Source organism: Lolium rigidum, chromosome 3, assembly GCF_022539505.1.
Source record: "Lolium rigidum isolate FL_2022 chromosome 3, APGP_CSIRO_Lrig_0.1, whole genome shotgun sequence".
In the NCBI taxonomy this organism is placed as follows: Eukaryota; Viridiplantae; Streptophyta; class Magnoliopsida; order Poales; family Poaceae; genus Lolium; species Lolium rigidum.
In genome coordinates this window covers 28,524,569-28,548,180 of record NC_061510.1, presented here as the reverse complement: position 1 = coordinate 28,548,180, position 23,612 = coordinate 28,524,569, and the positions used below count along the sequence as shown (strand labels likewise).

The 23,612-nt window shown below is 47.0% G+C and overlaps 1 protein-coding gene across 1 annotated transcript; it reads right to left on the bottom strand.

Annotated features, from left to right (window-relative positions):
* Positions 1-5,625: 5,625 nt before the first annotated feature.
* On the bottom strand, positions 5,626-7,215 carry LOC124695336 (24-methylenesterol C-methyltransferase 2-like). The gene has a single exon (XM_047228191.1). It carries the CDS (start codon positions 7,102-7,104, stop codon positions 5,998-6,000), a length of 1,107 nt encoding a protein of 368 aa, XP_047084147.1. The 5' UTR covers positions 7,105-7,215; the 3' UTR covers positions 5,626-5,997.
* Positions 7,216-23,612: the final 16,397 nt, after the last annotated feature.

Below are 23,612 nucleotides of genomic sequence, written 5' to 3'. Positions count from 1 at the left end.
GTCACTTTGGGGCCTCGGGTTCCGGACAGCAATATGTGTATACAACTTGCAGGTTGACGAGGAGGAGGATGAAGATGATGAGGACGATGATGACGAGTGATCCCCTTGGGGCGTTAGTATGCTTCTTCTCCCTTTTTTGGTGTGTCGATGCCAAAGGGGGAGAAGTTGATCTATTATGACGGGAATTTGCATGGGGATGCCAAGGGCTTGGTGCTTCATTTTGGTTTTTCGGCCTTGGCATCAAATCTTATCCCTAGTTATTTGGAACTCTATTCGTATGTGTGTTTGCTACTATATTTGTGGATCTCCCGATCCCCCGGTTTGTATTAAGATTTAATCATTCGTAGCCTATTGGTCTTCACTATTTATCTCTTGATTGGCTACATCTATCATGGAGGCATTTTGGTTTTTCGTCCTTGGCATCAAATCTTATCCCTAGTTATTTGGAACTCTATTCGTATGTGTGTTTGCTACTCTATTTGTGGATCTCCCGATCCCCCGGTTTGTATTAAGATTTAATCATTCGTAGCCTATTGGTCTTCACTATTTATCTGTTGATTGGCTACATCTATCATGGAGGCACTTATTATGAGTTTGGGTTTTATCAAGGCAAAGGTATGAAAATTCACCCAAAGTCTCTTATATGATCTTATGATTGCCTCCATTGTATGCTTGTGCTATATGTTCTTGTCATATGTTCTTCTTAGCACTTGGGCATGGTTTGTAGAATCTAGGGGGAGTTTTTCTCTCTAGGATGTGTGCATTTGTATACAAATGCATATTCTAGATATGCACACATCTAGGGGGAGCTCCGTCTACTTTTGCAAATCAAATATCTTATCATAATATCTTATGCTTTATTGCAAATTCTTGTGTTGTCATCAAACACCAAAAAGGGGGAGATTGTAAGAGCAAGATACATATCCCGTGTTTTGTGTGTTTGATAACAACACTCGAATGATTTTAACCGTGCACAAAGATTGTCTTTGATAGGTTTGCAAAGTGTACGGTGCCCTCGCTGAACACATTTTGATCGGAAGAGTGAAGCGTAGTTCTTAGGTTTTCTGGTTTTGTGTGTGTGTCGCGAGGTAACATGGTAGGAGAGGAAAAGAGGAAAAGCGAGTTTCAGCCATAGCGGTACTACCGGTACCGGGAGCGGTAGTACCGCTACCCTACTGGTACCGCTCTGAGGTACCGCTCTGGAGGTTTCTCACGCAATTGTCCCACAGAACAAGTTACGGTACCTCTGCGGTACCTTGAGCGGTAGTACCGCTTGCAAGCGGTAGTACCGCCTATGGTACCGCTTAAGTACCGTAACTAGTTACGGCAGTACCGCTTCGGATCCAGTAAGGTTTGGACCCCATTGCGGTACCTCGAGCGGTACCGCGAGCGGTAGTACCGCTATGTGTCCACGTGGACAAGTTCTGTGGGGATTTCGAATCCAGAGCGGTAGTACCGCTTACCAAAGCGGTAGTACCGCTTAGGCAGAAACTGCACATAACGGTTGGATTTGAGGAGACCTATATAAAGACCTCTTCTTCCCCAGCTCGTTTTTAGCTCTTCTCTCTCCCTCTCCTCCATTGTTGCTGAGCTCAAACTTAGTGGATCTCCCTACCTACCCAATCAATCTTGCTCATACTTTGAGGAGTGCTGGAGGAGACCCCGATCTATCGTTCTACCGAGAGAAATTTCACCAATTCGTGGTAGTCCTTAGTGGATCTTGGTGGTAGGGTTCCTTTGGTGGAATCTTGGAAGAAGTGCACCTATGGAGGCTAGCTTGGTATTGTGCTAGCCCCATAGGTTGTTGGGAGCCTCCTTGTGGTGTGGAGCTCGCCCCAACCTTGTGAAGGAATCACCGCCTCGACCGGTGCCATAGTAGAAAAGGGGGAGCCCCTTCGTGGAGCTCTCTCGAGGAAGAAGGTGAGGCCTTCCTTAGTGGTGTGGCCGCCTAGCCTCTTGTGTGAGGCTAGCACCTCCTCAACGCAGATGTACTCCCTTTTGTGGGAGGAACTGCGGGAAACAAACCTCGCCTCGTCTCCGCGCCCTCCGGTTGTCCCGCTCCTCACTCTTACTATCTTGTTTGGTTCCTTTACTTGTTGCTCTTGTGTATGATCATACTAGGAGCACTTTGAGCATCAAGCTATCACATTTACTTCCGTTGCACCGCTAAAATTGAAAAAAGCTAAAACTTGACGTAGCGTCCATTCACCCCCCCCCCTCTTGTTCGCTACGATCCATTAAACGACGACGCGCCGCCTGTGCCCTTGCCCGGGCCCTTGCCTCCTTCCTTGTTGTCGCCTTCTCGTCCGCCGCCTCCAGTACCTCCAGCCGTGCGAACTTGGCGTCGGAGTCCCCCTCCTCCTCGTCGTCGCTGCCAAAGGTGCCTCCATCCTCCTCGACCTACGTCGGCGTGGAGCCAGGGTCGCTGGGCGTCGCAGGCGTTTCCCACCAATGCAGCTATCCCGGCAAGGACGAGTTGCTCATGGCGCTTGGCTAGCCGGTGTTGGAGAAGAAGAAGAAGATTGGCAGGCGGTTAAGCAGGCGTAGGGGTTATATTCTGCGCGGATTAATGGCGGCATGTATAACGAAGAGGCCCGCGGTTGCTCTTTCGCGGCAGTTCGGCGCTCCATTCCGGCGATTGGCGGGTTGATCGGCGCGGTTGCCACTCCGGCGGTTGACATCGGCGCGTCTGCTGTGCTTTAATTCGAGGCCGATCGAGCCACGGTCGCTACCAGGCGGATCCGTGAGGGAAACGAGCGGACGATCGGCGCGACCGCGCAGCGTCCACGGAGACGCAAACGTGCCGCATATTTGCGCCGTGTTTGCGTCGCTCGGACATGATGCATCAGTCCGCTGGAGCAGGTTGCAGACGCATTTCCAATCCGTGCGGACGCAAACGGTGAGCGTCCTTTTGCGTTGACCAGTTGGAGATACCCTTAGGATGAAAATGCAAGAGGTAATTGCACCACTCATACAATAACTTGTTCTTCATGTGCATTTTCATACAAAAAGTTGCAAGGTGTGTTCCCATGGTACAAGAACTTGCATCTCACGTGCAAATTCATGCAAAATCCTGTGAGACCAACACTTGGCATGCCACGTCTGCAGAAAACAATGTAGGTGTATTAGCAAACAAGTCCTTCCCGGGGGTGCTTAATTAGGAGCAGAGTAGGTGGGATAGCCGGTCCGGGAGTGCAGGTGGTTCATATCCGTGCGGCACGGCGAGGTCTATGGCAGCGGGAAGCAGCAACGAGCATCTGGATCATGACAGCAGCGGCGGCGGCGAGGCCGCGGGGCTCTGCGAAGTGCAAAGGTGCCGCAGAACGCTGTTGAGGTCGGGCCCTGGCTGGTGAGCCGCACGACCTCCACGGTGCGCATGTGTCGCGGCCACGGTTGCGACCTGGATGGCGTGATTGCTCTGCTCCTGTTGTGTCTCCTTGTACAGTGACCTGAGCCATGCCGCCTCGGCCGCCCGCGCAATCACCGCGTTGTCGCCGGCTCCGCCTCGGAACTCGGAGGATGCGTAGTGGCCTCGCCGTCATATAATCTGGTGTCTTCCTGGCGTGTAGTATTGCATAAGTACGGGGTAGCTACTACGAGCAAACAATCAGTCAATCAAGTTGGCTAGCTACCTGGAGTAGATGCGTCTGTCTTCACATGGATTCATCGAGTCAGCTTGTACAACGTTTTTTCAGAAACTCTCATGGCGTTTGTGTTGTAGAAGGTGCGCGACATGGCCGGTGGTATGCCGGAGGCACATGTAGGCTCGCCGTCGCAGTGACCAGCTACTCCCCCAGGACCACCACGTAGACTGACGTCGTACGCGGTACGCCACGATGTCGATCGAATACAGGAAGTGCACATCACATATACACTGGCAAAGATCTCGGCAGGATTTTTGCCAATACGCAGCGCGCCAGGTCGCGCCACGTCCCGACCACGCCTGAGTAGGCCACGGCATTGCCGCCCGTCGCGGTGGCACGTCACGGCGGACGAGTACTACCCGACGTGCTGCGCTGCATTATGTACGCCATCATGACGCCAGACCTACGAAGGAAAATAAACCGTGCCACCTCCGTCTTGGAGCGGCGATCATCACCATCCTTTCCGCAACAAGTCCCGGTCGATCGGGCACATCCGACGAGCGTTGAAACAGCTCACCACGACCTTCGTGAAGTTGAACGCCTCCTCCTGTGTTGCCCGGTTGCACGACTTCTGCATGCCGACGCCGCACAGGCTCGTCATCACCTCCTACAGGATGATCACCCCGTTCAGAGGTGCCCTCTTTCGCACGACGCCCTCTTCCATTCGGCCGCTTCGGCGTGCTCTATCACCGCACCTTCGCCACGGAGGACCGTGTGCTCGACATGGGGGCATGGGGCAGTCGAGCGTCGACGTACGGGTTGTTTCGTAGCCGCCGCCGCACGCGCTCTTGGCTACCGTCACCAGCGCGTAGCTCGCATACGGTCAGGCCCCGCTTGCGATCAGAGTAATCGCCTATGAATGTCCTTGTCTTTCTGAGGTTCCGTCGTTCTAGCCATCTGTAACATATCTGTCTTTGTTTGGTTGCTTCACTTGCTTGTGTCAGCACCAAGAGAAACGCGGACGACACGCGGAGCGAGCACGGCAGCGTGGCGGCGTACTACCGTGCGGCCTTGCCCATTGCCGGAACCCTCGATCCAGCCAGATCGTACGTTGTGGGTTTGATCAGAGGAGAGGGGATTTAGTGATTTTCTCTTCTAATTCAGGGAGGGAGCTTGTTGTACATTGAAAGAAATGGTGGCCGTTTTCCAAGTGTCATCCTCACAACAATTTTGATGAAAATGCACCTAGAATACAAGTTCTTGTACTACTAGAACACATATTGCAAGTTTTTGTATGAAAATGTACATGAAGAACAAGTTGTTGTATGAGTGGTGCAATTATCTTAAAATGCAACTAGTGGGACTTGGTGTCCAAATTGCTCAATAGCAAAACGTGGGTGCCACCGCAGTGCACGCGCGGTACCACCGCTGACATGAATGATCTCTCGCAGCACGCCTACTGACACGAGAGGCCCCACCTGCCATTGTCATGCTGCAACGGATATTTTAGACGTTCTAGTAGCCGAGCCAAGGCTAGTGGCGCTCTCTGGGCCGGGAAAGGACAGGGAAGCAGGTGTCAGCTTTCCGGCGCCAGCGACACGCAGGAAAAAGAAACATGGCGCGCAGGCGGAGAGCGCATAGACCTCCGTGACCTCGCTCGCTCACGTGCCCACCCACATTGTCCCCACGAGTTCCGTTGTCCCCACCCATCCATCCCCCGACCAAAACCAACTAGTACCACTACAGTTGTTTTCAGTACTAATCGTAATCGATCTTGCACTGTTAATTTTAGTCGATGCAATCGAGATCCGATCACGGGGCTCCACCTGCCACAGGCTCGGCTAGGCTGGCACGTGGTACAGCTTTGAGTGAATTTTGGACGACCTTCTTGGCCCTGGGGTGAGTAAAGATAAGGTAAAATGCCGACAGTACACGGGGAAAGCGAGAATGTTTGTCTCTTCCGACGTCTTTTACCGTGCGCGTGCTTGCGAACAAGAGAGGACGGCAGTGATTATACAGAATACAAGTAGTAGAAAATTGGTTTGATTCTGTAAATAATTTAATGCCATATTCCAATTCTTCTTGTTGCAGACAAAACATAGCTGATGATACACATCAAGATGAGATGAGATCTATCCACGGATGAATCAAAGCAGAAACAAATCTAAATCCAGCCCCCTCACCATCCACCTCTCCGGTCCAAAAAATGGAAAAAACTGAAAGCTCCTAGCACGAACAAGGGTAAAAATCAAGCATCCATCCGTCGTGCCTATGATATATCTTGTGGGCAAGAAGATCAAAATGCATTGAATCACTCCATTAAACCTGTCCTCCGGGTAGTTGTTAACTCTGCGAAATCAATCAATTATTTCTTACCCTTTCCTCTTCCAAGTCGGGGAGTAAATGGTGATAACTATTTGCTCTCGTCTGATGCGGCGTCGGCGGGCTTGCGGAGCAGCACCATGTGCATGGGGGAGAAGATCCCGGTCTCGCCGCCGAGGGTGAGGTGCTTGGCGGTGTCGAAGAGCATCTCGTGGACCTCGACGACGCCCTTGGGCGCGATCCGGAGCAGGGTGAGGACGCGGACGACGAGGGAGTTGCGCCAGTAGGCGAACTTGCCCATCTTGAGGCGCGTCCACCACGGCAGCGCGGGGGGCAGCGCGAGGTCGAGCTCCTTGACGACCTCGAAGCCCACCTCCCTGGCGATGTCCGCGATCTCGTCGTGGTGGCGGAGGCCCGGGAGCGCGTCGCCGCGCTCGATGCCGTGGATGGCCTCGACGTGCGCGGGGTCGTCGGCGCGGTACAGCGCGGTGGTGACCCACTCGTAGGAGACGTAGAGACCCCCCGGCTTGAGCACGCGGAAGACCTCGCGGTAGACGTCCTGCAGCCTGGGCGCGTGGCAGGTGGCCTCGATGGAGTAGGCCCCGTCGAAGGAGGCGTCGGGGAAGGGCATGGCCATGAAGTTGCCGCACACCACCTCGCACTGGGAGTCGAGCCCGGCCTTCCGGTTGTGGGCGCGGGCGCGGTTCACCTGGTAGTCGTTGATGGTGATGCCGACGACCTTGGAGCCCGAGTGGGCGGCGATGGCGCGCATGGGCCCGCCGACGCCGCAGCCGACGTCGAGGAGGCGGTGGGTTGGTTTCGCGTTGAGGAGGTCGGCGACGCGCTCCTCGTGGACGCGGGTGGCGTCGCGGTCGGACTTGCCGGGCAGGGCGGGCGAGAAGTGGAAGGACTGGCCCCAGCCCCACTCGTAGATGTCGGTGACGAGGTTGTAGAAGGTGTCGACGAAGGCGGGCACCTTCTCGCGGTCTGCGGCGGTGGCGGCGGTGTCCTTGGGCGCGCGGAAGAAGGACCAGTACTGCGTGTACTTGTCCTTGACCTTGTCGTCCGTGATGGATCCCATCTTGAGATCCACGCCGCGCTTGCCCTTCACCTCCGCCGCGCCCATCACCCAGAAGAACCAGTACAGCAGGCCCACACCGGCCACCGCCGCCGTCCACGCCATGGTGGCGGTCTCCATCCTGCTGGGCTGGCGAGGAAGGGGAGAGGAAGAGGGGAGGTGGAAGAAGAAGACGAGCAGGGGATTTGGCCGGGCTTTGAAATATAACGAGCAGAGCAGAGACGCTTTGGGTGGAGCGTGTGCGAGTGAGCGAGAGGTGGGATCTGATCGGACGGCGGTGCGGATTTGGATGGAGCGCTGTCTGTGGCAGCTGGGGTGGAGGAGAGGTGGTGGGGCCCACCCACCCGTCCAGTCCAGCAGAGCCAGAGACGAGCACAGCTAGGCTAGCTAGCCAGCAAGATAGTTTTTGGCACGATGCAGCAGAGCGCGCTGGCAGTCTGACAGTGGTGCGTGGGCAGGAGTGGTAGGAATTGGGATGAACGAACAAGAGAGGGAGGGACACCCTGCCGTACTGCCATGTGTGTGCTGACGTGTACGCCGTTTTCTTTTTCGTCTCTCCTGCGTTCTGGCGCTGGCAGAATCTGGGGATATTTCCTTCTTCATAATTGAAGTAAATTACTCCACCAATTTTTTTGAATAAATTATACTCCAAAACTATATGACATTTTGGACTGCATCAATTTGTCAATATCTATTTTGTTAGTGTGGAACTGTTTCTCAACTAACTTCGTTCTCATTCAACATGTTATCAAATCTCACTTTCAAATAATGTTGCAACTCATAACTAGCAAGAATCACGATGCAAATCAAATGACTTGTAGGATTTCACTGAGCAAGAAGTTAGTTCTCAGCTAGCTGAGAACTAGCAAATTCCATTTTGTTAATGTTCGCAAAGAACTGCCAACATTGAGGCATGGAGTCACAAATTGCACTAATTTCCGTTGGTGCCAAACTCGCATGCCTCCAAAGTGGATCCGGAGGTGTGCGCCAGCGGTGACAATCTGGTGGGCTCCTACGGGACGCAGGGGCCTCGTGGGACGTGTCCGCCACCATCTTCGAGCACCGACGCTCGTTTCCATGTACGAATAGAAGGGGGAGCCATCCGGTAGCAAGGGTGGGCATGGGCGACGCCTGTGGTGCCCATGGAACCTATATCGAGGGCGGTGAGCTCGATGCTAGCGGGAGTATCCGATGTCGCTGGAAGACTACCTGTTGATGGATGGTGCTGCGCTGGCAAAGGAAAGTAACATAGATGCAGGGGAAACGCGCCTGCGGAGGAGAGGCACGCCATGGTGAGGAATTCGGTGGCGTGCATGGACAATTTGAGTAGAGATTTTTGTGATTTTTGGTGGGTTGTGGCAACGAAGAGTCATGAGGAGAGGGATGACAAGTGGGTCCCACGTCCATCTTAGCTCTTCCTCACATGTTCTCCAACTCAACACTTACATGTGGGACCCACTAGCTTGATTTACATTTAAAACTGTGTTAAACGGAAATTAGTGCGATTTAAGACTCCATGCCTCAATGTCGGTAGTTTTTTGCAAACATTTACAAAATAGGTATTCACTTGTTGACCTAGCCCGAAATGTGATAGTTTTATGTGATTTACTCTTAACTGGAATGAAATAAATGTATTTCCTTAACTGGTGGCCTTTTACCAAACTCAAAACTAATTTCGGAGTCTTAAAAACTTTCAACTTTTAGGAACCTTATGGATGGCTTAATTGACTAATTGGCTTCCTAGACTGAAATAACTTAATAATTTTTTTCTCCAAATAGCTTGGTCACAGCATTTTAGTTGGCTAGACAATGATGATGGAACCTTCGAGAATGTTTTCGATCTTTGGGTACGAAAAAGGTAGGTCAAATCATTTGGTATGGCAAGATTCAGATGACTTAGTCATTTTTAGCATATATTTTGCAAAACTTGCCAACTAAAGTGGCGTGTCCTCAATTTTAATTAAATCATCTAACATGTCATGACTAAAAGGGGACATAGAAGTTTAAAAGTATTCAAAGGGGAAGAAAGCGCGGAAATCCCAAATGTATCCTCTTGTGTTTTTTTTACAAAATTCGAATTCAACAATAATTTCAAGAAATTCTGAAAAATAATCTAGATGTAGACAATGATGTACTCTACCGCTATGTAAAATCTCAAGATGAAAATTTTATTCTAGGCTACACAAAAATGAAAAATCCTAATAAATTTTGGAGGTTTCAAAACCTATACTGCTCACTATCTATCAACAATTTAGTTAATTTTGCAGGGACCAAAATTCTGAGACTTCTGTATTGCTTTTTTTTTCACAGTGATAGAGTACATCTTTATCTACGTTCCAATTTTTCTTCATAATTTTTTGAAACGATGAAATGTCATTTTCATTTTTTTAAAAAAAATAGGCCTCACGTACCCCAAGCTACAAAACGCAACACTCACCAACAATGATCTAGAATTAGGCCATCTTCAACGGGCCACTGCAAACAGACATATTTTTTCCGTCGCTATGGGGGGGGGGGGGCAAATGGTAGGGCCACTGATGTCCAAAAAATGGACCGCACCTATGCTCTGGCGCATTCCCGGTTCAAATTTGGGGTGGGGTTTGCGGTCGTGCAACCTACGAGGGCCCCAAGTTAGTGAAAAAAATCACCATTTCATTATTTTTTTGGATGGCTACATCTTTCCATCACACTCTAAATATAATTATACTAGACTAAACTACATTGAGAGGTCATGATCTCTGCCTCTTCCGCGTCGGTAGACGCCTCGATATCGGTGGCCTTAGCCGCGATGCCAGCTGATACCTTCAATCCGAATTACGGATTGTAGTATGTAAGCTTTTTTTTCTTAGAAGACCTAGGTTTAATCGAACCTTGGGAAGCACTGCTAAATGGTGTGAAGGAAACATCTACAAAGCTTGCTAGTGTATTTTATCTTCAGTTTACCGGACCTATCTAGTTTAGTTTTAAGGAGGTTGTGTTCAATGATGGAAATAGGCAAGGTTAAGATTTCACCTGCAGCTATGCATACATATATAAATGAAGGTCATATGTGTAACAAATAAAATAGAGATAAGAGATTTGTGAGTAGTACATCCGTAAATACTTTTGCCCCTAAAGCCATATGTGACAAGAGCCAAATGGTTCAACCATTATCCTTACAGTCGCAAGCAACAACAGTTTTTAAGTAAATTCAGACCAAAGCCTTAAACTAGATGATTGTGCTATGATCCCGAATGAATCACTAAACATGTACCATTACTTTACCCTTTCCGCCACTGAGGTTTCGCGATAGCACGCCGTTCTCCACTCATCTTACCTCTTCTCTTGATTAACTCGAATGATATGGGTACCTGCAGATTATCAAGACGAGACAAACAGACAAGGGTACAAGATTGCAAAACTCTTATTCAATCCTTACATATATCATAAGATTAGATGCACATGAACGCTGTGAGAATTCACCCAAACCCGTAGCCCGTGAGGACTATTCACACATAATATCAAGATGAAATACAAGAGATAGAAATTATTGTGCAAAATAGTTAGATTGAAATCACAATATTCTTACAATGGTCGTCAATTCTCAAGAAGATCTCTATTACAATGGTGATGGCTATGACTATGGAGGAGATGGGAGATGGAATGGATGAACTATATATGGTGATGGATCTCCTTCGGTGTGGTGCAGATGGATCTGGTGGATGGTGGCTCTGTTTGGCGACGAATGACTCTCTTTTCAGCGTCGGTCCCTTCACGATTTTTATAGTGTTTGACCTCTGGAACGCAGATGCAGGTGGTAAGGGCGATGGTACGGGCGGGGCTTGCCCGTGCTGATATCCGTTAAAGCTTCCGGAACCACCTTTCCGAGCGTAGTCAACTTTGCCATGCTCCTGACGTGATTTTCTTCAATAATTGCAGGTTCATTCTTCCATTATGACGTGATTTCCTACATGTCATCCAAAAATAGAAGAGATTGCATATATTTGCATTGATTAGGCATTAGTGACAAGTTGAGAGGTAAACTTAGTGAATTTCTTGACTTAGCTAAGGGTTTAAACACGAGAAAATATGGCGTATTTCACAACCATCACCAGCGCTGTTGCGTCCTCTTCGAGCCGCTTTCACGCAAATTAAATTTCGGGCGGCGACGTTGCAGTTTCCCTAGACGCGCTGCAATACATCTCATCGCGCCTTGCTCCACGTGCCGGCGTTAATGTGCGCCACCGCCCCTTCGCCGCCTCCGGGGTATAAAACGGGGTGCTAGCTCATCGCCCATCACACACCACCCTAGCACCACACATCCACAACCATAGCCGCAGCCAACCAACTTTCTCCACACACACTCTATGGCGGGTTCAACTAGCTGCGGTCCCTGCCGTGTCAGGGGCAGGGCGGTCGTGTTGCACGCTCGCCGTCGCCCGAGGAAGAGGAGTGCCCCCACGACCAGTACTCCCAGTTCGTCGTCCTCATCAACGACGACCCTTTTCACAAGAAGAAGATCCCGGATAAGTTTGCCAAATTTCTCGTCGGCCGGGAGCCGAGCGAGGTGACCCAACAGGAAGCAAGCTACGTCTTCTGCCGATGGACCGTGGAGGTCTTATTCGATGAGGAAGGCAAGATGTACCTCCACACTAGCTGGAAATAGTTCTCCTGCGCCCACAACATCGAGGTCGGATGCTTGATGAACTTCTTCTACGAAGCCGACGATGAGATGAGCGTCAAGGTGTTCGACAATGAGTCTTGCCGTATCCACTACCACGACGACGACTCGGGGACAACGGCGGCAACAAAGAAGACGAGGGCTTGTAGGACCTCTAGTCTTGGTTTTTATGCCCTCCTTTGGTGTATTCAAGGTTCGAGATTCAAGGTTCGAGGATGTTCTTCGTCGATCGTTTAATGTTTTTTATGTAAAAGCGACGAAGCATCTCCAAAATTAGGAGTAAATCTTTAAATTTAAATAAAAATTGTTTGAGGGTCGTGTTTAGGGAACGCGGCTGAAGAGAAATAACTCCAAACATGGCACAAAGGAGCGGCGACCCAAACACTTAATCTAGCGTTTTAAAAAGAGGTTCGAAGATCACGGCTGGAGATGCTCTTAGTATCGAAAATGGCCTTAAAAATAGCTATTTAGGTAAGGAGAAAAAAAGGTCGACGCAATGTGCTGGATGTTGGTCCATCGCAGTCTGATTTGATGGATCGGCTTTTCTCGCTGGACGATATGATCGGACGAGAGCGTAGGAACAAGAGCAGCCTGGCTCGGCTGGTTCACTCCAGGTGATGTCAATCATGTGACGCATCAACAGCCAGCCTTTATCCAGAGAAAAATAATGGTTAATCATCGGCCAGCTTTGGTTTTAACGAGACAGATTTACGCGATCCCGTGCTAGCAGCGCACAGCTAGCTTCGTACTAGATCAGTTTCATGGCTCAACCCGTACAACATGCGCGCACGATCCCCGCACGCCATACTCATGTTACCGCACGTGCACCTAGCTACGCAGCATACAAAAATATTGCAACTTCTCTGCAACTGACACAATACTACTGACTTTGCCGAGCTCACTTCAGCTGTATAATTGCAAGCTTGCTCGGGAGACATTGCTTGAATAAAAGTAGTACAGGAAATCATCATAGTTTTGCATGGTGAGTATCAAAAACTAGTTCTGAACTTTGACTCATATGCTCCTGGTTGGCTGGTTGAATAAAAAAATCGAAAAATAGCAAACAAACTGAAAATTCTGTACAATAAAAATAAATAAGTGTTCTAACTTCACATCAAAAATCTTCGAGAAAAGATATATCTAGTGGTCTATGCAAAACAAGATAAAATAGGTTATTGTTTGGAACATCTAGATTTGTTGCTTACATTAATCCGTTTTTCCTTTTTTACACATACCACTATTTTTTTTTCTCAGAGATTTTTTGTGTGTAGTTAGAACACTTGTACATGTTCATTCTAGAAACTTTTTAGATATTTTTTATTTTGTTTACAAATTTTTCCCGATTCTTTTATTCAACCAGGAGCATATGTGGAGACTACTCTCTCGTTAGGTACGTACGAGCGTACGAGCGGAACCAGAACATATGCACCTTTAGGGAATCGCAATCCTCTCCCCCGCCCGCTCCCCCGCTCCCGTCGCCCCCCCCCGAGGGCGGACGGGGCACCGCTGCCCCACGCCCGCGCGCCCCTTCCCCTCCCCTTCCCTCGTCGTCGCCACCGGGCAAAGCCCTGGAGGTGCTGGCGGCGACGGCCTCCCTCTCCCCCGCGCGCAGGGACGCACCGTCGGGGCGGCCTCATTTCTGCGGCGGAGGAAGGCACCAGTCTTGGCCCCGACTGCTGCGGGCTCCCGCCATGGCGTAGCTCGTGCCTAGGCGCGGTGGTGGAGCCTCTGGCCACCACCGCCGGTGCAGCAGGGGGTGCTCGTGGGGGAGGCCAGATCTTGGCCCGCGGGCCTAGATCTGGGCTTGGTGGCCCGGTCGCCCTCACACCCTTGCCTTCCCCATCGTGGCCTCCCGTGCATGCTGTTGTCGCGCGGCTGGGGCTGATGGTGTCGGCTGAGCATCGAGTTGACCGTCCTGCACGGTGGCCGGGGTCTGGCGGTCCTGCTCAGCTGTGTCGGGACCATGAGGGTTCCGACTGTTTCGTTGCCGCTGTGGGCGACGTTCTTCACGACCATCCAGGAGTGGGTCCTTGGGCCAGCGCGTGCTCGCCGGGGTAGGCAGCATGCTCGCTGCTACAGCTGCTCTCGCGGCTTTGGTACGCTTTCCCTCTGACCAGTTTGGTCGCGCTCGCGCAGGTGGTGACGCTCTAGGGATGGTGGGGTCGTCGGGTTGCCGCCGATCTAGCATCGTTGACGTCTAGATCTGGGTTTGGCCGGGCATTGCCAGCCAGTCTGTGTTCACCTTGCGCTCGAGTCTAGTTGGGGCTAGTACTTAGTGTGGCTTCGGTTGGGGGCGACAGTGATTTCTGCTTTGTCTGCTCTACGCCCTCGCGATGGTGTCCGAAACTTTGATCGGGTTTTTGGACCTCAGCGAAAGCTGCACATGGCAGTGGCCTGTGCCAGTGACGGTGGCACCTGCAGGTGTCGCTCCCTTGTTGAAGGCGTCCCGATGATATCTCTCCTGTTCGAAGTGATGGGCTCCGTCCCTCTGCCTCAATCTGCTCTCCTTGGGGGGCTCGCTTTGGGCATGCCTCTCTGGTAGTGTCTTGTGGATCACCCTGTGACCTCTTACTGGTGTTGTAGCCCTCTCGCAGCGTCGGCTTGGCTGTTTTTACACGGCTTGCTGCGGTAGTTGATGCTCTCCCTAGCGCCTTGGGGGGCTTTGCTAGGTCGGCGTCTGGTCGTAGCCCTTGCCGGTGTGCTTATCACAATGCCAGGGGATGATGTTGTGTTCCAGGTCTGGACCTAGCTCGAGCTACGGGGGTGGTGGCTCTAGGGTCTGGGTGAAAACTTTGCAGGACCTTCTGTCTCTACCGGTGACGATGGTGCACTCTAGCGCCATACACCTTCTTGGAGGCGTCCCCCCCCCCTTTGGCTCCTCAAGCTCTGTTAGGTGGTCGGCCCTTCGTTGAGTTCCCCGTGGATTGCAGTCTTGGTGCGGTGGAGTTTTGTTGGTGCGGACATGGCCGTGATTGCTCCGGTGCTGTAGAAGATAAAGCTCCCTTTTCATGGTTCAAGTTGGCGTTCCGGCGGGCTTGACGTTACTTGTGTTGTCTTCTGTTTTGTGTTACGGTTTGCGCTTTGCGCGTGTGTGTTGTAACTTCTGGTGTAACTCCTAGCCGGTTGATGGCTTCGTTAATTTAAAGCCGGGCTCACTTCAAGCCTTCCGTCTAAAAGGAGCATATGTGGACGGGTTCATGAACGCCTTGTCTCGTTGCATACTCCTTTTCCACCTGTTTATTATGACATGTAGTATAAACATTGATTAATCACTCTAAAAATCATACCGTTTGATTCATATTCACAAGACGTTTCTTATGGTATATTTTTTGACAATAAATTATAATTGACTAAATTTATGGTAAACGTTTTCTCGAACTATGTATCGATCTAATAGACCGTTACAGAGGGATTAGTAGCATTCTCATTTTTAAAAAACCTTTGCAAATGGTCATATTAGTTGACAAGATAAGTAATAAATATGCAATTCGTGACATTGATTTATGATGCATCTAAATTCTTTGTGATCCAATACGAGAAAGGGTGAATTAGGTTTTTAGGAAGTTCTCCAGGCGATTGCTCACGATCGTCGTCACGACTCTTCTTCCATCAAAGTCGGGCTGTTCTGCGTACTGCCATTCCGTCGGCGTCTACTCCGACATATCTTCACCAACATTATCGTCAACAACATGACAACACAATCACCAAACAATCAACATACCCAACGTGATCCGATCTGTTTAGTTTTGGTTGTTGCATATGCATAACTACTGTTCATGTTGATCAGTACATCTAGTATGTTTGAGTTTCACATGTTAGGGCGTCTTCGATGACTGACGCAAATAGACCGATGTTGTCATTCAGTCCGCGCGGACAGTCTAAGGAAAAAAAAAAACTCCAGCCCACATGAAACATTAATACATGTGTGTCTAATAAACAAACAAGAGTTTCTAGTAAAGCCTCTTGTTGAATTAAATCGTTGATTAATTGATGATCAAAGTTTATTGATCATCAACATTGAATATTGTTAATAACGGAATCACGTCATTGGGAGAATGATGTGATAAACACACCCAAGTAAATATAGCAATATATACGATCAAGGCATTAAGTTTACATTGTTGTACCAAACACATTCGAATTAGCCCCAATCCTTACACCATGAGCTCATATCAATTACTGACAACAAAGAAGTGCTTTGATGACATCAAACGTCACACTGTAACATGGTGACTACAAAGGTGGCGTTGGGTACTATGAAGGTATTAGTTGAGCCTCATGGATCAAGTGTGAGATTTATCCATCCAGATGACAGAGAGATATATACTTCGGACCCTCTCGGTGATATCACATCGACACCACTTGCAAGCACGTGACTAGGTCACAAGGATGTCGTATTACAGAACGAGTAAAGAGATATCAAACTAGGTATGGTCGATACCGATGATTGGATATCTGACAAGTAAAATATCGCGAGACAATGAATTAGTTACAATGTTTATGGTTCACGGGCGATCAAAAGATTCATTAATTGTTAAATGTGTGGGAGTCATTACAAACCTCCAGATCCCGTTGTTGACTATTGATCCGAGAGATGTCTTGATCAGGTCCACATTATTCACGATCCGTACAACGACACAATTAAAGTTTGTCGACGCTTTTGAGAAGATACAGAATATCGAAGAATATTTTGAAACGCACCAGAATTGTTTCGGGAAGAATTGTTCAAGAAGCACCGAAGTTTTTTAGAGAAAAAGGGGCATTGCCCCCGGTTCCAATATATTGAAACCAAACATCTCAATCTTACAGCATTTTTTCAGCAGTTTAAGACCTTACACATCAAACTCCTCGCAGGGGAAACTTACTTATTACAACACCAGACATCACACGAGAGAGCCAACCACATAGAACTAAACCACCGGAAGAACACAGGCAAAGTCACCGCCGCCCCATGACCTGAAAGCAAGCTCCATCTCCCACCGGAACCGGGTCGTTTGCATCCAGAGTTCTTGCCAAATCTTCCGCGATCATTAGCATTGGGCCAACTCCTCTCGCATTGTTTCGTCACAAACCTCCAGAGTAGTTCTTGCCTTCTTCCGTGGAATCACCCGAGGATCCGGCCACAATAACATTGGTGGCAATCCGGCCACTCCTTCCAACCTGTTCATCGGGCCAATCAGCCCTTCTTTTTCCTCCTCTTTCAACAGAATTTTCCACTGAGCACGCTTGTTTAGCAAGCGTCTCCACAAAACCCGCATGCCAAACCATTGTACCCGATTGAAAACATGGTCATTTCCGGTAATCCGGATAGCCCTCAAAACAGCAGCAAAAATCAAATTGCATTTTTTATATTTCTTTCTATTAGCCCACAAAGCAGCAACATCATGAACATTTGAAATATTCAACTTTAAACCCAGAGCACCTAAAACATTTTCCCACATGTTAGCAGCAACAACACAATCAAAAAACAGGTGTTGACATGACTCAATTTCATTGCAAAACACACAAGTCAGATCATCAACATTTTGTCTTTTGACCAAATTATCTCTAGTGAGAAGCTTATTATGGGAAAGCAACCAAAGGAAGAAATGAATTTTTGGGGGCACTTTTATTTTCCAAACACAGTGAATGTCAATGGTTTGAATCCCACCAAAATTAACCACAGGCATATAAGGACTTAACACTATAGACCCCATTTGTTGCCCATTTCCAAATCAAACAATCTTTAGAATCATTTAAACAAAGAGTTTGTGCAATTTGCTGAATCTCCAGCCATTGCAACATAAGCTTGTGGTCAAAACACCTTCTAAAAGTCATTTTCGGAGAAGTACCATCCCATAGATCAGCAATAGTCTTATTTTGCTCATTAAGTAGGAAATAAACTTCCCGAATTGAATAGCTAGAGAGCAAGACCCAAACCAATGGTCTTCCCGGAACTTAATAGTTCTACCATTACCAACTTTCCACATATAACCCATCTTAGCAGCCTTGGCAGCCCAAAGCACCCCTTTCCAAAAGGGGAGGCCCCATGATCGAACAAGAGAAAATATTAGGGTTATTCACCTCATATTTGCTATCTACTATCTGTTTCCAGATTTTGTTATCATCCAGGTGATACCTTTTAATCCAGGAAGCTAAGAGGCAAATATTCATCTCTGATAAGTCAGGGATACCCAAACCTCCATACTCCTTCTTCCTAGTGACCAAACCCCAATTAGCTAGGTGGTACTTATGGTGCCCCTCATAATTATCCCACGTACGAGTGAGCCATCCGAGAATTAATCGGAAGTAATAGCCCATTTGGGGAATTTAATCACACTAAGCAGATAAATTGGAATACTGGCCAATACACTTCTAACCAGTTCTAGCTTAGCAGCATGATTAAGAAGTTTGCCTCTCCAACCAGCAGCTTTTTTAATAATTTTATCCACAACAGGTTGAATATCTTCTTTTTTAAGCTTACAGTAATGAAGAGGTACCCCTAAATACTGCAAGGGGAACTCACCCAACTTACAACTCAAAGTTTGAGCAAAAAGTTGTGCATCATCATCAAGCACATTAATAGGAACCAGATCACACTTATGAAAGTTGATCCTCATCCCAGACATATGTTCAAAACAGGCTAAAATCCACTTTAGATTAATTGCAGAAGATAAACTTTTTTCAAGGAAGAGTAGAGTATCATCAGCATATTGCATACTGATGATACCCCCCTCCCCATGCCTTGCATAAGGCCAGCAATCCTTCCACCGTAAGCGACTTTATATAGAATTTTAGTAAAAACATCAGCCATAAAGTTGAAAAGAATGGGTGATATAGGATCACCTTGTCTAACACCCTCGCTAGTAAGGAAGAAATTGCTATTGCAATCATTAATCCTAACCCCAACAGAACCATTATGCAGCGAGACCCTCAATAATCCTCATCCACTTGGGGCTAAAGCCCCTCAACCTCATGACTCTAAGCAAAAAATCTCTATCAACCCTATCATAAGCCTTTTCATAGTCTAGTTTAAAAATAAAACCGAGTATTTCCACTATGAACAAGCATCATGAATAACTTCATGGGCAGAGACCACACTCTCAAGAATAAATCTTCCCTTAATAAAAGCAGATCGATTAGGAGAAATGAGTTTCTCACTCACCACACCTAGTCTATTGGTAGCACATTTAGAGAAAATTTTGAAACTACGAGTTAGTCAAAGCAATAGGTCGAAATTTACGTATAGTTACGACATCAACTTCCTTAGGAATCAAAGTCAACAGAGAGAAATTTAGCCTAAAAAGGTCAAGATTTCCCTCATTCCAAACCTTAACCATATCCATGAAATCAGCTCTAATGAGCTCCCAGAAATGTTGATAGAATAAGAAAGAGAAACCATCAGGGCCAGGAGCACCTTCAGCATAAGAGCCAAAAATAGCATCCTTTATCTCTTTCTCGGTAAAAGGTGCATCAAGCATATCATTATGATTCCGTGACACCATATCCTCTCGGGTCCCAGAAATCATCAACTATATCAACATCAAGACAAGGCTCTTTACAAAACAAAGTCTTATAGTACTTAACAGCAATATCCAGCATACCTTTGTTATCCTCCACCATACCTTCATCACCTTGCAATTGACAGATTTGTTTCTTCCTTCTTCTTTGATTGGCTACAGAATGAAAGTAAGAAGTATTACGATCACCTTCCAAGATATACCTATCCCTGGATCTCTGTCTAGCTTTAATTTCCTCATTAGTCCAAATTTTAGTGAGCTCAACAGAAATATCTTTCATCCTTTTCTTAGATACAGGAGAAAGACACTGAGTTTCAGCAATGATATCAAGCAGATCATATTCAGCAACTAAATTTTGTTTGTTCTTCCTTTGAGCAGATTCAATATTAGCAGTGATGGCGTGTATTTCACACGTTCGTTGGGCAACCCCAAGAGGAAGGTATGATGCGCACAGCAGCAAGTTTTCCCTCAGAAAGAAACCAAGGTTTATCGAACCAGGAGGAGCCAAGAAGCACGTTGAAGGTTGATGGCGGCGAGATGTAGTGCGGCGCAACACCGGGGATTCCGGCGCCAACGTGGAACCTGCACAACACAACCAAAGTACTTTGCCCCAACGAAACGAGTGAGGTTGTCAATCTCACCGGCTTGCTGTAACAAAGGATTAACCGTATTGTGTGGAAGATGATTGTTTGCGAGAAAACGAGTAGAACAAGTATTGCGAGTAGATTGTATTTCGAGTAAAGAGAATTGGACCGGGGTCCACGAGCTCACTAGAGGTGTCTCTCCCATAAGACGAACGAGCATGTTGGGTGAACAAATTACGAGTTGGGCAATTGACAAATAAAGAGAGCATGACAATGCACATACATATTATGATGAATATAGTGAGATTTAATTGGGCATTACGACAAAGTACATAGACCGCCATCCAATCGCATCTATGCCTAAAAAGTCCACCTTCGAGGTTATCATCCGAACCCCCTCCGAGTATTAAGTTGCTAACAACGAGACAATTGCATTAAGTATTGCGCGTAATGTAACTAGTGACTACATCCTTGAACATAGCACTAATGTTTTATCCCTAGTGGCAACAGCACATCCATAACCTTAGTGGTTCTTGTCACTCCTCCAGATTCACGGAGGCATGAACCCACTATCGAGCATAAATACTCCCTCTTGGAGTTACTAGCATCAACTTGGCCAAAGCATCTACTAATAACGGAAAGCATGCAAGATCATAAACAACACATAGACAAAGTCTTGATAATCAACATAACAAGTATTCTCTATTCATCGGATCCCAACAAACGCAACATATAGAATTACGGATAGATGATCTTGATCATGTTAGGCAGCTCACAAGATCCGACAATGATAGCACAATGAGGAGAAGACAACCATCTAGCTACCGCTATGGACCCATAGTCCAGGGGTAGACTACTCACACATCACACCGGAGGCGACCATGGCGGCGTAGAGTCCTCCGGGAGATGATTCCCCTCTCCGGCAGGGTGCCGGAGGCGATCTCTCGGATCCCCCGAGATGGGATCGGCGGTGACGGCGTCTCTCGGAAGGTTTTCCGTATCGTGGTTCTCGGTACCGGGGGTTTCGTCACGGAGACTTTTATAGGCGGAAGGGCAGGTCAAGAGGCGGCACGGGGGCCCCACACCATAGGGCCGCGCGGCCAAGGGGGGGGCCGCGCCGCCCTAGGGTTTGGCTCCCCGTGGCCCCTCTTCGTCTCTCCTTCGGACTTCTGGAAGCTTCGTGGAAAAATAGGCCCCCGGGCTTTGATTTCGTCCAATTCCGAGAATATTTCCTTACTAGGATTTCTGAAACCAAAAACAGCGAGAAACAAAGAATCGGCACTTCGGCATCTTGTTAATAGGTTAGTTCCGGAAAATGCACGAATATGACATAAAGTGTGCATAAAACATGTAGATAACATCAATAATGTGGCATGGAACATAAGAAATTATCGATACGTCGGAGGCGTATCAGCATCCCCAAGCTTAGTTCTGCTCGTCCCGAGCGAGTAAAACGATAACACGGATAATTTCCGGAGTGACATGCCATCATAATCTTGATCATACTATTTGTAAAGCATATGTAGTGGATGCAGCGATCAAAACAATATGTATGACATGAGTAAACAAGTGAATCATATAGCAAAGACTTTTCATGAATAGCACTTCAAGACAAGCATCAATAAGTCTTGCATAAGAGTTAACTCATAAAGCAATAATTCAAAGTAAAGGTATTGAAGCAACACAAAAGAAGATTAAGTTTCAGCGGTTGCTTTCAACTTATAACATGTATATCTCATGGATATTGTCAACATAAAGTAATATAATAAGTGCAATAAGCAAGTATGTAGGAATCAATGCACAGTTCACACAAGTGTTTGCTTCTTGAGGTGGATAGAAATAGGTGAACTGACTCAACATTGAAAGTAAAAGAATGGTCCTCATAGAGGAAAAGCATCGATTGCTATATTTGTGCTAGAGCTTTGATTTTGAAAACATGAAACAATTTTGTCAACGGTAGTAATAAAGCATATGCATCATGTAAATTATATCTTATAAGTTGCAAGCCTCATGCATAGTGTACCAATAGTGCCCGCACCTTGTCCTAATTAGCTTGGACTACCCGGATTATCACCGCAATACATATGCTTTAACCAAGTTTCACAAAGGGGTACCTCTATGCCGCTCGTACAAAGGTCTAAGGAGAAAGCTCGCATTGGATTTCTCGCTATTGATTATTCTCAACTTAGACATCCATACCGGGACAACATAGACAACGGATAATGGACTCCTCTTTTAATGCTTTAAGCATTCAACAACAATTAATTCTTTTCTCATTAGAGATTTGAGGATATTTGTCCAAAACTGAAACTTCCACCATGGATCATGGCTTTAGTTAGCGGCCCAATGTTCTTCTCTCACAATATGCATGCTCAAACCATTCAACTCGGTGTAGATCGCCCTTACTTCGGACAAGACGAACATGCATAGCAACTCACATGAAATTCAACAATGAGTTGATGGCGTTCCCCAGTAAACATGGTTATCGCACAACAAGCAACTTAATAAGAGATAAAGTGCATAATTACATATTCAATACCACAATAGTTTTTAAGCTATTTGTCCCATGAGCTATATATTGCAAAGGTGAATGATGGAATTTTAAAGGTAGCACTCAAGCAATTTACTTTGGAATGGCGGGAAAATACCATGTAGTATAGGTAGGTATGGTGGACACAAATGGCATAGTGGTTGGCTCAAGTATTTTGGATGCATGAGAAGTATTCCCTCTCGATACAAGGTTTAGGCTAGCAAGGCTTATTTGAAACAAACACAAGGATGAACCGGTGCAGCAAAACTCACATAAAAGACATATTGAAAACATTATAAGACTCTACACCGTCTTCCTTGTTGTTCAAACTCAATACTAGAAATTATCTAGACCTTAGAGAAACCAAATATGCAAACCAAATTTTAGCATGCTCTATGTATTTCTTCATTAATGGGTGCAAAGCATATGATGCAAGAGCTTAAACATGAGCACAACAATTGCCAAGTATCACATTACCCAAGACATTATAGCAAATTACTACATGTATCATTTTCCAATTCCAACCATATAACAATTTAACGAAGAAGAAACTTCGCCATGAATACTATGAGTAGAAACCAAGGACATATTTGTCCATATGCTACAGCGGAGCGTGTATCTCTCCCATAAAGTGAATGCTAGGATCCATTTTATTCAAACAAAACAAAAAACAAAAACAAACCGACGCTCCAAGAAAAAGCACATAAGATGTGGCCGAATAAAAATATAGTTTCAGGGGAGGAACCTGATAATTTGTTGATGAAGAAGGGGATGCCTTGGGCATCCCCAAGCTTAAACGCTTGAGTCTTCTTGATATATGCAGGGGTGAACCACCGGGTGCATCCCCAAGCTTAGAGCTTTCACTCTCCTTAATCATGTTGCATCATTCTCCTCTCTTGATCCTTGAAAACTTCCTCCACACCAAACTCGAAACAACTCATTAGAGGGTTAGTGCACAATATAAATTGACATATTCAGAGGTGACACAATCATTCTTAACACTTCTGGACATTGCATAATGCTACTGGACATTAGTGGATCAAAGAAATTCATCCAACATAGCGAAAGAGGCAATGCGAAATAAAAGGCAGAATCTGTCAAAACAGAACAGTTCGTATTGACGAATTTTAAAATGGCACCAGACTTGCTCAAACGAAAATGCTCAAATTGAATGAAAGTTGCGTACATATCTGAGGATCATGCTCGTAAATTGGCATAATTTTCTGAGCTACCTACAGGGAGGTGGACCCAGATTCGTGACAGCAAAGAAATCTGAAACTGTGCAGTAATCCAAATCTAGTACTTACTTTTCTATCAACGGCTTTACTTGGCACAACAAAACATAAAACTAAGAT

Excerpts from the sequence above, each read along its gene's own strand:
- LOC124695336 (XM_047228191.1), bottom strand. The coding sequence starts at position 7,104 with ATGGAGACCGCCACCATGGCGTGGACGGCGGCGGTGGCCGGTGTGGGC.